The sequence below is a fragment of the Antrostomus carolinensis genome, unplaced genomic scaffold, assembly GCF_000700745.2.
Source record: "Antrostomus carolinensis isolate BGI_N321 unplaced genomic scaffold, ASM70074v2 scaffold1187, whole genome shotgun sequence".
Taxonomy (NCBI): domain Eukaryota; kingdom Metazoa; phylum Chordata; class Aves; order Caprimulgiformes; family Caprimulgidae; genus Antrostomus; species Antrostomus carolinensis.
Window position 1 is genome coordinate 1 of NW_010329257.1, and position 15,733 is coordinate 15,733.

A 15,733-nucleotide genomic window follows, 5' to 3' on the forward strand; every position below is an offset into this window, starting at 1 on the left:
ATCATGTTCAGTATATAAATGAGGCCTGGCTGGGAGGAGGCTCTCTCTCTTCTGGGATTGCAGTTTTGGGTTCAGGGTTCTTTTACTCCTCGTGGATCACTATTGATGAGTGATGATCAATTGTAGTGTGCATCACTCATTTGTATATTCTAATATTACCATTATCATTATTATTTTAAGTTTATTTTATTCCAATTATTAAACTGTTCTTATCTCAACCTACGAGTATCCTTACCTTTACCCCTGCAATTCTGTCCCCTGTTCCCTGGGTGGGGAAGAGTTGGGGGGAGTGAGCGAGTGGCTGTGTGGTGTTTGGCTGCCAGCCAAGTTAAACTATGACACAAGGTCAGACATGAGTGAGACAGTAAAGCAAGAGTAAAAGCTTACAAAAATTGGAGAAATTCAGAGACAAAATAGAATAACATTTACTTTTGAGCAGCTTTTATTTAATCAGCATTTTCAGCAGTTGTGAATAGCTAATCAACAGGTTAGAGTTACAAAGAAGAGGAGCCTCACAACGTCACTGAAATATATGAGACCTCACATTTGCCTGATGGAAAAACTGGTGGACTTGCTCCAAGGACATCCTAGCTGCACACAGAGACTGTGCTTTGTGATGTCTGCTACACCTTTGACATGGATAAAGTTGTTTCACCTTGCTCCTCTTTAACTCTCATGAGTAGTTAAAACTTAAAGGGTAGCTGTAAGAAAGAACATTTCTTGCCCTCGACAGGAAATAGTGATTACTGTTCTTCCTGGTCACTACACATCTCAAGATGTGAAACCTTCTAGTGTCCATCCTTCCTTGTGCACTGGCTTGTTTTCAAACACTATTTTTTCTTAATGTAACAGAAAGAATGGATAGCCATTAATTCTTCATATTGCTAGCAGTATTTGTCTTATCAGGGAAATAGCAATGGTCACTGAGGACTGGGGCAGTATTGTGCAAGATGATGCTCAAAGACAACCAAAATACAACTCCAGTCCTAGAGCATTCCATTGCCAAGAGGTATAGCTGGTTAGACAGGCGGGTATAAGCAATAGTGACTTAATTGGTCAGGATACCTAAGGCATAACATCCTAATGTTTTCTCATAGCAAAGAAGAATTATAAAGGAGAAAGCTCTGCAGCTGACAGGGAGCTGCACAGGGGAAAATTTCTTTAAATAGAGAAAAGCTTCATAGCCTGAATGTATAGACTGGTTGAAGGAGCAGCTGTCATATAGATAGTCTGTACTTAGGGTACTGAAAGATCTGAAGTGATTTGAATATGAAAGGAAGTGGCCTATATTTTATTTGATCAAAGAAAAGAGTGACATGGTCAAAGAAAAAGACTAGGAGAATGGTCTTTGCAGCAGCATTTCTCTATTGGTGGAGAGCAACTGCACTTGTGAAAGCCAGAGGGAAAGATGCTGATGTCATTGAATAGCAGATGATGAGAGCCTCGATAAAAATTTTAGCTGTGGGGTTTGATAGGAATTGTCATATCTGTGATATGTTATGCAGAACAGGTCTGCAGTATCAAGGCAGTACCAGGTTGTGAGGAATGAATAGAAGATGCTACCCAAGCTATAGTCACAGGGGAGAGAGAGGGGGTGCCGTCTATCACAAATCAGGCATCTGCCAGTGAGTATAGGCATAGATACGGGCCTTTCAGTGAAATGCAAGCATTTCTTATCATGAGTGGTCTAAAATTTTGAGCTTGCTATGGAAAAGCTAAATACCAATTTGGACGTTTCAGTAACGAGGCTAACAGTTTTGAGAACATGTGCATACACAGCTTTGTCTAGGCTCAAAATGCATTAAGGTGTAAATTCAAAGTGCAGAGACCCAGGGTTTGTTTGGGACCTGGGTGGCCTGGGAATTGCTGCCTTTAAATAAGCAGAAATGGATAATAGACTAAAAGATTCTGTAATGATTTTTTAATGGAAGGGGTCATTCAAGGCCAAGCACACTCATAAAAAGAGGCTGTATTGCTGCTTTAACTCTCAAGGAGGGAGTTATTGCTGTCTTATTATCATTTTCTCAAATAAGGGAGAAAATGAGCTAGTGGTGGTTCTAGAGAAAGGCCAGGAGCTTGAAGAAGCTAAGCAAAGACTGAGGAGGAGAAGAGCACAAAGATGATGGAGAACAACAGCGAGGTTGTGGGTATGTCCATGCCTTACACTGCCATATAGTGCAAGGATGGCCTTTCTGTACCTGTGCCTGGTCCTGGAAGTTGTTGTCATTCTTCTGTCTCAGCAGCTTGGACCTCAACTGAAAGTTACTCCACTGTTACAGTGGATTTTCTGTATTTTGAATCCTTTAAATCAAGACAAAGAGATAAAAGATGTAGCTGTGTCTGCGGTTAGAGTCTTTGTGCCAGTTCCTGATGGGGTTTTGTTGTTGTTTTTGCCAGTAACAATTCAAGCAGATGAAGCCAAAACAGGTGAGCAGATCTGGACTTGAAAAATATGAGTAGATTAGCACTGATAGTACCAACATGAAGGAGGAGGTCTTTTGAAGAATTCTGTGTCATCTTTCACTGTGGGAGCTAAGTAGCCCAACTGAATCCATACAGGTATACAGGTGGTAATGTTAACAGTGGATGTATATTTTTCATTTAGTGAGGGCTAAAAACTGCAATGTCTCCCAAACTTTCTTTGTATTTAAATAAGATATTGGCAAAGAACAATAAGCCAGAAACTACCCGGTAAATTTGATCTCACAGGCATGAAAGTGAGTTCTAGTCATGACTGCTGACTTCCCTTCTTATGTATGTTTGAATGAAATATTAAAATTATGTTTGTACTTTAGCAGCCCACAGCTGCAGAGATCTCAGCTGCAAAGATCACTGCAAGTTGCAGCACTACAATGAAGTTAGAGATAACCACAGAGGAGTCAAGCCTTTGCCTCTGAATTCAAGCTGTTCATTTTGCACTTCAAACACTTGCAAAAATATATAGCCATTGCCTCTCATTAAATTTCCTTTAGCTGTCTGCCTGTCTGCCATGTTCTGAGAGTTGAAACAAAGTTAAGAGATGCAAAGATAGCTGTAAACACTGAGTCTTCTATTTCATAAGTTAAAAGGATTTTAATAAATTAAATAAAAATTGCTATAGGTAGTTTCTGGAACAAACATACATATATTCATTCATATATGCGTTTTCTCAATTGCTTGCCTGTATTTTTTTAATTTATTATTCCAAGGGGTTCAAAGTACAAATGTGTTCCTAGCATTAAATGTAGCATATATCATCACTGCTTAAAGCAGAAATATTCAGCGTGTGTTTTTCCTCTTTCACGATATCCAAACAGTATTTATATTATTTTTAGTGTTATTTCGTATTTACTGTGTACCAAACACACCCTGTGAGCTACATTCAGACAGGAGGAGAGATGAAAGCATGGCATGTTTGTTTACCATTAATTGTTACTGGTGTTAATCCCAGTCCCACTGTCTCTGTGGCAGTTTTCCCCAGGTGGAAAGGGGTTGGTGTCTGAGGGACGTGGGGTCGTGTGTTCGTGAAGCGTGGGATGCAATCTTCTGAGGGCTACTGTCATCCTCCCATACAGCTTATAATCCTTGCTGAATCCTGCCAGCACATGGTCCTGATCCTCTGGGGTTGGGAGACACAGCCCAGAGCCTGCATTAAAAAGCACCAAGCAGCAAGGAGCGATCCTGCAGCCAGCCAGGGCAGTGGGTGCTGCCAACGTGCCCCTGGCCTGCCTCGCCAGCAGCCAGCCAGGAGCCCCAGGGCAGCTGCGTGTCCTGGCTTGGGGTCAGGACAGGGCTTCCCCAGGCAACACCTTCTCTTTTCCTCAGGTGATGGCAGAGAAGGGCCAGGTCAGATCGGAAAGTGTTGTTTTGATGCTCAGTTATCCTTACTGAAAATATCTTTACTTAAAGAGATACTGAATCAGTGCTGCCAGCTCCACTTTAGGAAACCAAAGCTTGGCATGGCAGCAGAAAGTGTGTGCATTTGTTTGGCATGGGGAACAAGAAACAAAGGCAAGAAAATCAAAATACCGTGATCTTCTCTTTTGCAGCATCCAGTTTTGGCCATACTTCTAGGTTTAATGAGGTAGCTGATGGAAATCAGAGATGCTCCCTTTACCCATTGCAACACTAGGATGAACCCCTCAGTGATCTTAAATTCATCCTCTGGCTGCCCTTTCCTCATGACTAGAGTGAAATGAGGCAATAACCTCATCTGATTTGCACATCCCACAGAACTTGCCAGTGAGGTTAGAGACCTCTGTGCAGCTGATTTAAGCCTGCTGGTTCTGTGTTGCTTTCTTCTTCATAAACTGTGTAGAGGTATGCTGCAGAGCCCTCAGGTTGGAAACTGCTGAAGTGGATGAATATCAGAAATTTGATGCTGATGGATTTAAAGAAGGAACAATCTGTTCACGCAGTATGAGAGATGATACAAATATGAGCTAACAGTATGGTTGCATGGCTTTATTTTTCAAACTCTGCAAGTAGAGATACATTCTAAATATGGTACTTTGGGCCCAGTTCCTAATGAGATGTCAGATATGGCTGAGTACAGGCACTTCAGCAATAAGGACTAAAGCTGATAAAGTGAACTTTGTGTAATTATGAGCTGAGAACTTAAAGAACATAATGTATGTCACTCATGTCCCAGAGGTGAGCACAAACTAATAGCACAGACTGATATCAGAGACCACAGAGAGAAAATCCTGTGTATGAAAGCATGATGCAGACCTGAGCTGTGTTCCAGAGTGGGAAGTGGTTAAATCTATGGTCTGATACATTTTGCTATTAGTGTACCTATTAAGAAATGAGGTAAATTATTCCTACTAGATAGCTTGAATTTCTTGGAAAAATGTTTTTCTGGATATTGCTGAAATTTTTTCTTTTGCTTATCAGTAAGGAAAAAAAATATAACAGAGTTGGAAGATTTTGGACAGCCCTTTCTTAGAATCTAGACAGCAAAATGGCCACTTTGATGGGTTTGGATTTGACAACCTGGTATTGGCATTAGCCTGAAAAGTTAATAGTCATCTGCTTTTCTCCTGCTCAGTAATGATACTACAGTTATGTGTCCACAGGTGATAACATCACTACACAGACAGCTCACATTTACCAAAGTTGTGAGCCAAATGAAGCCCCAAAGGCTATTTAATCACCTAAATTGAAGCTTCGTTTTCCTAAGTGCTGTGGCTGTAGTGACTTTCGTGGAAGTCAGTAGGTTTAACTCATTATTTTAGTTTCCTTTTTTTAATATTGCTTTCAAATACATTTCATTGTGTTTTGTTTTATTTTGTTGTTGATTTTTAAAATTTAATTTCTGTATTTCCAGTGGGACTTTTCTTATGTAACAGATTTTATAATCATACTGATAAAGGTATTACATTTAGAATGTTATCTATGGGCAAAGAAGAAACACCTTATAGATAAAGACAAGAATTCATTATTAGCATCATTTAAATTTTAACAGTGTAATCCAAGAATCATTATTAGTTGAGATCTAACTATTACTGGAAATAATACTTCTGGGCAGAAAAATGTTTTGGTAATAATAATAGTGTGAAAATTGTGATACACACACTTCTTAGCTTCTTCAGCTTTTTCTGGTGTTTCATGCACCTTCCCTCTTCTCCTGTGGGTCCTGAAATGGGCAGTTTCAGTCTGGTGGGGGCATTATGGCATGTCATTGGCATCTGGAGTCCTTTTCTGGGAAGGATATGATATTCATCATGATAGTTTCTTTTTCTTCACTGTAGTATCTGCTTGGGGGCATTTTTATGTTTGCTAGCACACTTTTGGACCTTGCTGTTTGTAGCTCTACTGATCTAAAGCTCCACGTGACAGCCAGGTTTACTATACACAGTGCCTTTCACGTATGTTAGATACTTCTTTGTTCTCCTTGTTGCCCCTAAAAGCAGTGTCCTGGTTTCAGCTGGGACAGATCTTATTTTTTTTTCTCTCAGTAGCTAGAATAGCACTGTTTTGGATTCAGTATGGGATTTGGTATGAGAAGAATGTTGATAATATACTGATGTTTTTAGTTGATGCTGGGAAACCAAGGACTTGCCAACTGCCCATGTTTTGCTAGTCTGCAAGTGCAGAAGAAGCTGGGAGGAAAGGGAGGAGCTGGGTTCAAAGTGGCATTTGGATATGCCAATAGGATATCCCGTATCATATAGCGTCATGTTCAGTATATAAATGAAGGTTGACTGGAATGCTCTCTCTCTCTCTTCCGGGATTGTGGTTTCAGGTTTGGGATACTTTCGCTCCTCTGGGATCGCTATCAGGGGGTGGTGAGCAATTCCACTGTGCATAACTCGTTTGTATATTCTATTATTATCATTATCATTACTATTGTCATTATTATTTTAATTTTTATTTTATTCCAATTCCAATCGTTATTATCTCAACCCATGAGTCTCCTTACCTTTACCCCTCCAATTCTCTCCCCAGTTCCCTAGGAGGGGGGGACTAAGTGAGTGGCTGTGTAGTGTTTGGCTGTCAGCCTAGTTAAACTATGACAAGCAGTTTTGTCCATCCCCAGATCTGCATTTCTTTAGCTGAGCACTGGTGAGTTGTTTATAGCTGTGAGGTCTCCAGTGCTAGCCTGTGCTCATCTCTCTAGCAATGGCCATACCATATTACAGGGCTATAAGGTAACAGAGGTCATGATACAATTCAGGCATGCTTCATGAGGTATATATGTAGAAAATGTGAAATAATGTACAGGTGAAAGGTAGCCATAGTTTGAGTTTTCACATATGTAATTTTCTAATGGGCTCTCCACTCATTTCTCTGTTATAATGTAAACAGTAGCATACTGTTGGGGTTGGATCTCTCTGTTTTGATTTGTTTTCTGAAATATTTTCCAGTCTCAGTAGTTATTTGCTGACACAAATAATACAGTAAAATGCCATCTGACAGAGCTGGCATTCTAGTTGCTCATTATCAGGTAATCACACAGATCAGAAAAAATGCTGAATTTTTCTATAAAACTGAGAAGCAAAGACATAGTTCAATACAAAATTCTATATGGTGGAATTTTATCTGTAAATCAGCAAAAAGCATAGTAGGAACATCAGGACAAGGCAAGAGCAGGAGGCCAGATTTATAGTGCCATGTTTACTTATTTCTAATGCAGAGTCCACAGCTTTCCATTTGTTTATCTCCAGTAATATGTAATGTATTTCTTCCTGTTTATTCCTGAGTGAGAGTATGTATGACTTAACATGTGACTCAAGTCCAGAGATGTACATTAGATACTGTGAACTGAGAGCGTACACCCATAAAATTTTCATCTTTGGTCACTTTTTGAATGTCTGCTGCCTGCAAAGGGATGGTTACAGATGCAGTGCAAGGAATTGTGCTGCTGGACAGTTATTACCATACCTCATGACTAAGAGTGCATGCCTTGCATCAGTGATAAGGCAAAAGGAGAGCATACTTATTTCTCTTATCTTCTGCATCTGTAAATTGGCACTTTCTGTATCACTGTCAATATTGAGAACCAGATACGGAGGGTCAGGTTTTCTCCTCGCTTGTACTCCTGTTAATCCGTTTAACTCAGTATCACAAAGAGTTGGCACAAATCAGCTGCTGTTAGTGTTTGGGCCATGCTATTCCCTCCTGAGAAAATTCTTCCATTTCCCTTCCACTGTAGAAAATGTTGGAGCACTTAGCAGTTCTTGGAAGTTAAGTTATATATAGTGATTTATCTTTCAGAGGTGATTCTTAGATTTGATTTTTTTTTTCTCATTACCTTGGTAGGAAACTTGCCAGCCTTATAAAACAGGGCGGGGGGCGGGGCGGGGAGGAGGAATTGGTTATTGGTTCTCCTGGGGAGATGGCTGCACTGGAATGGTTTTTATATGAAGGAAACACAAGTCACTCACAGAGCTCCTCATATTTCAGATTCCTTTATCTTATTTTTAGTAATTCAAGTGCTTGTTGCACTAACTGGTGGGATACAAATCCAGGAGTATGCATGAGAACAGGGCTAGTATATTTTTAACAGCAGATCACCAACAGTTTGCAGCACAGAAAGTAACCGCTCCAGCAGTAATCGTACTGATTCTAGCACTACTGCTAGACTTTCAGTTCGGGCTCTAATGAGCCGTGCTCTTATACCCATTTTGAGGTGACTGATGGTGGGTGCGGATAACCAAGCGAAAAATTCCTTTAAATGCAGCTACTCCTCAGCTGGGTTACCACATGCTACCAAAATGTGCATAATGATAGGTAAGAGCTTCCACATTTCCAGCATTACCTGGTCAGCTGAAATACAGTAGTGGAGAAAACTGTGCTTGGATTGATTCAGGCAGATTATGCTGAAGGGCCTGCACTGGCAGAGAGTGTTTATTTGGATGTATCAAGGCCAAATAAAGAAAACACCCTCTAAATTGAACACGTAGAATACAGATATATGAAATATTTGCAAGGTTCAGGCCTTCTTTGCCATTTTGTTACCTGTAAACTGTTTGCCAAATTAGTAACAGAAGTTGTAACTAGTATTGCAAGGTTGCTATATAGGTATTCGTATGCTTAGACTATTTTGTACTATCAGCTGGTGCAGTGGGTTCGATATTGTCATTCTGCAGTGAACTTTTAAATACATAATTACATGGAGCTGAAGTAAAAATCATATTGTAATATCTAATATAAACAAGGTATTCTGTTTAAAGTGGTTCAGTCAAACTTAAAGTAAGAAAATCCAATAATGAGAGACTTAAAAATAGAACCTTTCCCTTTTATTAATTTAAGCCATTTTAAATGTAAAAATATACTGTGAAAGCTCATATTTAGGCTTACTTTTCTTTTTTAACAGGACTGGGAGTTTCCACATTTTATGGGTGATGTTGAAGTGAATCTTCCAGGCTTGCCATCTGCACACATGCAGTTCAAAGTACCTTTTTTCCAAAAGATCTTCAAAGAGGAATATCACATACATATAACAGGTATGTAATCTTACAGATTGTGACGCAGTCACACAGTGAACTGCTTTTGTGTAATAAATTATGCTAACATGTTCTTAACCACATACTTTGTGTGTGTGTCTCAGTTTACTATTTTTCTATATGTTTATCTGTCCATATGCATATCTTCCATATATAATCATCTCTGGGTAATGAGGAGCCTGTATCTTATGAATCAGAGGCCTGCTGTTTTTCATGGATTTCAGCAACTTTGTGTGACACTAAGTAATACCTAATGTAGCTTCAGAAATCTTTTATCTAAAATTACTCTCCAGGGGAATTAGCAGCTTATTTCATTTTCAAATCTCTTATGCTTTCAGATGCCTTTGCTATGATTAATACTAATATTTTTTCATAACTTCAGTCATTCTCATCTGGCAAAGGCCACTCATAACCATACTTACATCAGTCATCTAACCAGAAGCAGACAGTTAAATAACCTCAAATAAAATAGAATTGCAGTTATTCAAATGGATGTTACATATAGATAAAAAGTACCCGACCCTTGCATACTGGGAGACAGTATTTTAATAACAGTAGGAAATGAAAAAGAGAAGAAGGTCGAATAGGGATAAATATTTTGGTTTTACCCTCAAGCAATGCAGAAGGAGCATAGCTCCTCTCTCTGCATTGGGAAGAGTTGGATAATAATGGATAGCAGAAGAACACAGGTGTGAATTGACAGTGATCTTTAACTGCTAATATAAACAATCACAGCATATGATACTGTGCAGGAGTAAGATAGATAAGGGCATCCAATGACACAGCTCCTTCAGAGCAGGGACAAAAGGAGCATTCAGAGATGATATAAAGATAAAGCCAAGAGCTAGCAGGTGAGTCACAAGCTAACCAGGTAGCAAAAGCCAAGGGAAGAAAATGTGCCAAGGAGGAATGAACTCAGGACTCAGTTGAGATAGGCTGAATGATGCTTCATAGAAGGCATTTTCAGCAGAGAAAGTAGAAATCTGAGTGATCAGATTAAAACCAGAAAAGAAGAGAAAATGAGTGCAGAAGTTACCTGCTGACTATTGAATGAGGGAAGGCAAATGGGCCAGTAGGAAATACAGATGGAGGAATGGAAAGTTTTTCAAAATTGGATGCAGGTGCCCTGCTGGAGTATTGAGAGAGAACAGACAGACAGCAAGAAGAAAAAAGGGCTGGAGCACGTCTGGGTGAGATGGTTTGAGCAGCTAGTGGTTTATGGAACAGGATGAAGTAAATGATCTCATGGTCAGTGACTAGAAGGTGTAGAGTAAGAGAAGATGAGATGTGTACATGATGAACACATTTGTCTCACAAGTGAGCAAAAAGGGAGAAGAAAAAAAAAGAGTACCAGCATCAAGTACTTGATGTGAATTATGAGCATGGTATTCAGGGATAGTGAAAAATATTTTTTTTCCTACTTCTCAAGCCTAGAACATGAATTTGGAAGGGCTCAGTCCCACAAGGCTCCCAGATTCCCTGCAGTTATTCCATTATATAAGGGGAAGTAGTGGAATGGGTGCACAGAGGAGCATGAACAATGACTAAAGCATGGTAGGGTGTGCTGCGCCATCAGATACAGAAACTCAGGATATAATTAATGTAGATGAAAAACACTGGGTGCTAGAAGAGGGACTGGAGAGCAAAGAACAGTTTTGCATCGTAGAAGAGACAAGGATATTGATGATAATCAGGGAAGAGCAAAGAATAAGCAACAGCAAAGAACATAAATTAGGGATCAGAAATGCAACTGCTAGCAGTGCTGCTGTTTGAAAACAGACCAGCCGAGAGAAACCAATATTTATGCATTGTGGAGTCTTCTGCAGAGAGGACTGGAGGCCTTTCTGATTTTCTGGCAAGAAGGTGTTCTTTTAATGAGGATGAGCTAATGAATAGGGGCTGAGGAATATTTTTCCCTGCTCAGCATTAACAAGATCCATTTATTAGATTCACTAGACAAATCAATCCATTTGACTGCATGTCACGTACTCTGTCTACTGAGTGCCTGTTTTATCTCGCTGCTACACCACCCTTTAGGAGATCTAATAATCAGCCATAACACATGGCACAAGAACCTCCCTTTGGGTAAGTTTTGCTTGAACCATCTGTTCTTGCCATCAGTTCTTGTCTTAGGTTAGGGTATCATCATCTTGGATCATTTTCAAGCTCTAGTTATTGTGTGGATGTGTAGATACTTGTAATTTTCTACTCAAATCAAGGAGCTAATAAAAGAAAGAAAGAACTGGTGCTATATATATATAAAACAAGATGAATGTAATCCAATATCAAATGAGGGTAGAGAGTGATGCACATGAATGCAACTGCAGCAGATGATGTGGGGGTTGGACACTGATAACGACAGGAAGCCTGCTGTATTTAAGCCCTGTTTAACACTTGGGATCCAGAATGTTGAATTTAACCATAGGACTTCTTTTTAGTAACAAGCAGGAAAAGAAGACTAAGGCCTGAATATCGTTTATCTTAGTACTTGCTATAGGGATAAAGTCAGGTTGTAAATCTATGACCTGTGCCCTGATTTGTATAGACTAGAAACTCTTTTCTCACAAATAGTAAGGAGAAAGAAAGCATGGCTGAAATAATATTTATTATCTTTGTCCTGGCAAATTTTTTTATTCTTAAGGTTTTTTACACTCTCTTTTGGTCACTGTTGATTGATATAAGTAAGAGCAGCTCTAGGACTCCCCTGAGCAGCCCTATTCGGTGCTGGGTTGATTTAATGAGCAACAATCCCACAAAGAAGTGGCTCTAAGTAAAGGGACATTCAGAGGAGTAAAGGGCTTTAAACCACCTTTCTGTTGGTGTCTGCTTAATGACTTGGTGCAAGTTCTGTACAGATGAAGAATGTCACATTGCATGCTCCGTGTTGCCAGCTCTCCTGATTTTATTGCAAGTCTGAGACAATTCCTTTCCTTTCCTTTCCTTTCCTTTCCTTTCCTTTCCTTTCCTTTCCTTCCCTTCCTTTCTTTTTTCTGTTTTATCCTGAATTCAGTGACTATGTGAGAATTTCAGATTTCATGAAATAAAGCTCATGATTGCAGAGAAAAAAAAATGAAATATTGATTCTGCATAACTTGTCTAAAAAAGCAGATAAATAAAACAATACTAAGAGTATTATTTTAACCCGTCTTGCTACTTCAAACTAGTAACATGCTTTCTTAGGCCTGACTTGTGCTTTCTGAATGTTGTAAGTTGGCAGTAATATTGAATTAAAATCTGCAGCCTGTAGTTGACATGCTTCAGTGTAATTTTAAATTTACTCTCTGAAGCATATCTTATTGTTACTGGTAACTTGAGTACCTCATTTTGCTAAAATTTCTTTGCATCTAGGAACTCCTAGCAAGCATCTACTCAGTATTAAATATTTTTATCCTGTTTTGATAGCTCCTTTTATCTATGAACATCAAAAACAGCTTGAATTCCTGCATCTGCTTAACTCATCTGGATTCCCCTTGACAGATGGTTCATTGCCAAGTGTGTGTTTTCCTTCTTGGGCTGCTCTTTCTGAAAATACATAGTCTATCATAGTTTCTATAATATCCAGGAAAATTTGTAAAACTTGAAAGTAAGTTCTGTTACTTCAGATTCTTTCATGGTTAAAAAGCACTAGGAGGCCTGGCTGGTACCCTATAATAGCAGCACTGGAGATCCAAGAGCAGCTACTGTCAAGTGTGTGGGTACGTTTCAAACAGGAAATGTTAAGGTTTGGGTATCAGAACAGATGGGAGATTTTTCTGGCTGTTTATAAACATGTTCCTGAATGCTGATCTAGCCAGAGTGCCCTTCCACCCAAAGGAGAAATCTTCACCCGCATGGCTGGCGAGTGCCTAGCATGGCTGGTTTGTGGAGTTAAACCCAAAGTGTGTCTAGATTCAGGCCAAGCATCGCCTACACAGGGAAGCCTGAGGGAGCCCTTAGGCAAAAATAGAAAGGTTAGAGGTAAAAACAAAGCTGTCCATGCACACAGATGTGAAAAAACCTCAGAGGATTTGTGTCTTAGTTCAGCTGCGAGTGGTCCGTCTGTGTGTATCTAGCTAATAACACTAACATGACAGAAGATATGAAGAACGTTTTGAAGATACCTGAATGTTTTACAGAGGTGTCTGCATGTTTTCAGACACAAATTGCGATTGAGATAAAAGTCTGAAGTCAACATTTCGTACAGTAGCCTCTAGCTGTGGTTGCACAGCATGAGGCCACTTGAGACTAGCCTTAATAAGTGGAATTTTCACATTTCCTCTTGACCTCAGGTGGGATGCTGAGGACTGGCTTCTACACAAAATTTCTTTTTAGGACATGACTGTTCTGTTACAGAGTGGACATACAAAAATAAAAATGCTCCAGAATCAGCAGCTAGTTTGGAATATTTGGACCTGGGGGATCTACCTCAATTGCCCAGTAAATCAGTTGCATGTTGGATTGTGGCCTGGTTGACAAACTTCTCATAGAAAACAGCAGCCTCTTTAGAAATGATCACCACCCAAACATCTTGTTCAACTGGTGAAAACAGGTGCCTTTCTAGAAAAAAAGAAAAAGAAAAATCCATACTTTTTTCACCAAGAGAAGGCCCCTGGTCTTCATGTGCAGTGCACAGTTGTTCAGCTTCAGCAGGGAGGGGAGAGTGTTTCTAAGCAGAGTCCAGTATAGGCTGGTGTTCGAATCATGGTCCAAACTGCTATAAATGGAGATTTTTCTAGGGTCAAGGTTTCCCTTCTGGTGAGTGTCCTAGCCATGAGGATACACTCCTCCTCAACAGCCATGCTTTCTCTGGATCAGGGTTTGAGTTTTCATCCCCAAAAAATGGTTTTAGGCTACAATGCCTAAAAAAAGGTTTTACATTTTGCATCACTACCTTACAAGGACACCCAGTGCACGGCCTTGGCTAGCTACATACTTCCAGTTGTTCTTTTTGGGCATCTCTAGTGCACTAAATTTCAATATTGCACAATGTTTCCAAATACACCAAACCAGATTCCTGACTCTCCAAATATCATGTGTAGCATGTAAGGACATCAGCACTGTGAAAGCCGGTTATTAGTCAGGTCTTTTTTTAGCTCTAAGGGCTAAATGGTGCTAGTTATGTGCCAGTATTCTTTGCCACACAGACCTCATTCGAGTAGAGCCAGCCCTAGAGCAGTAGTAGTACTGATCCTACAGAAACTGGTTAAGAGACAAATGAAATTACTTCATAGCATGGGGCTCCATTTTCACTTACCACTTTTCATCTGGAATGAAAGTTGAAGCACTATAAATGTATTATAAATATTTTTCAAATAAAATTAATATCTATAGCTTCATAATATATTTATTCTGACCTTTTGCAAAACTGTAAACTTGAGCTTGTTTGTGCACAATGTGAGAGGTCAGGAGTGACTTCTAATTTACCAAGCTTATTGCCTATATAAGCTTGATATATGACTTAAAGTTTTTTATAAAAAGCATTATGCTAAAATTAAGTTGCAATAGGCAATCATTTCATATAGAGGGAATATACACATGTATAATGTTAAAGGTTGATCAGTATAATAAGTCTCAAAAATTACTTGTTATGGGGAATTATGATTAAATAGGTGTTTGTGAGTGCAGACTCTCAGGCCTCTTGGTTCAGTCTGCTTCAACACATTTATCACTGATCTAGAAGGATTGCTTGGTAAACTGGACTTATGTGACTATCACACCTGCTAGTACAGCAGTAAAGTACATGTCTTGGAAGAGGACAGCAGAGGTCACTGTATTCTAGACAGAGGCAAATGCTTTCTGTAAGTAACCAAGACAGCACTAACTCACAGTCATTTTGTGTCTGAGGAGATTAACACAACCCTTGGCTACAGGAAATACTGAGTAGGAGCAGGAAGATGTCACTGTGTTCATGTATGGTTATAGTGAGACTGTTATTCATATACAGTGTTAGATTCTGGTGACAACAGCTTTCAAAAGAAAAGGAAAAATCATAAAGCTCATGGAGCATGACAGTGATGCAGAGGATGGAAAAATTGTCTAGAAGTTAGAAATTTAAGGAGTTTTGAGAAGATCCACTATAGAACAGAGGCAGGTCTCAGGCAGCTAGCTGCCACTTAAACATACAGGTTGCAATTCATCTTAGTTAACTGGGGTGTCTGCATCTAAGCTGTTTGTCTAAGCACCCTTGATAGTCCGCGCTGACCCAATGATCCCAACAGCAGAGCTTAGGGCTGTCCTCCTGCCTGCCTAACTCTGTCTAGGAGCTGAGTGAGGGAGTTTCATGTTCCTGCTTTTTATGAAACAGGAGTAATTGAAATGCATATCTCTCTTTGATCAGGTGAGCACTCAAATTCTTGAGGGGTGGAGCCTTTTTTAGAAGATCCATCTGAAAAAATATTCGCAATTATGAAGCCACAGTGTAGGATAGATGCTACATGAAGCCTGAGATCAAGCATCCTGCTGCCTCTGTTCAGCATTTTTAGTGTTTTCTGCTAGTTTCTTAATCAACTTCTTCACCAGCAGCAGGCTGCCATCTCAAGTCTTACTCCTTAGGTAGCTTGCTCTACACACATCACATTTAGGACAATGTGGTCACGCAGGTGATTGCTGTAAAATCCAGTGGGCGCCATCATGCCTAAAGAGGAGGTAGGTCATAGCTCAGCGTTGCACTGTCTGAATTTCCTTTGGCAGTCAAGAAAACCATAACAGTTTTCTGGACATCTCAATAATGTCCCCAGTTCATTATGCTTTGTATTTTGATCTTTCAGTTGTCTATTTTCTCCCTACATATCTTCACTCTTGCCATGTCGAGCTGAAGGGAAAGA

The 15,733-nt window shown here is 39.7% G+C and overlaps 1 protein-coding gene across 1 annotated transcript in view; it reads left to right on the top strand.

Annotated features, from left to right (window-relative positions):
* Window positions 1-8,800: 8,800 nt before the first annotated feature.
* Window positions 8,801-15,733, top strand: part of TMEM117 (transmembrane protein 117) — a gene marked incomplete at its 5' end in the record, with an annotated part of 10,267 nt that continues 3,334 nt past the window's right edge. The window contains one exon of the mRNA XM_010172459.2: window positions 8,801-8,930. Within this exon, the coding sequence (XP_010170761.2) occupies window positions 8,801-8,930 (130 nt within the window). The remainder of the gene's footprint in view (window positions 8,931-15,733) is intronic.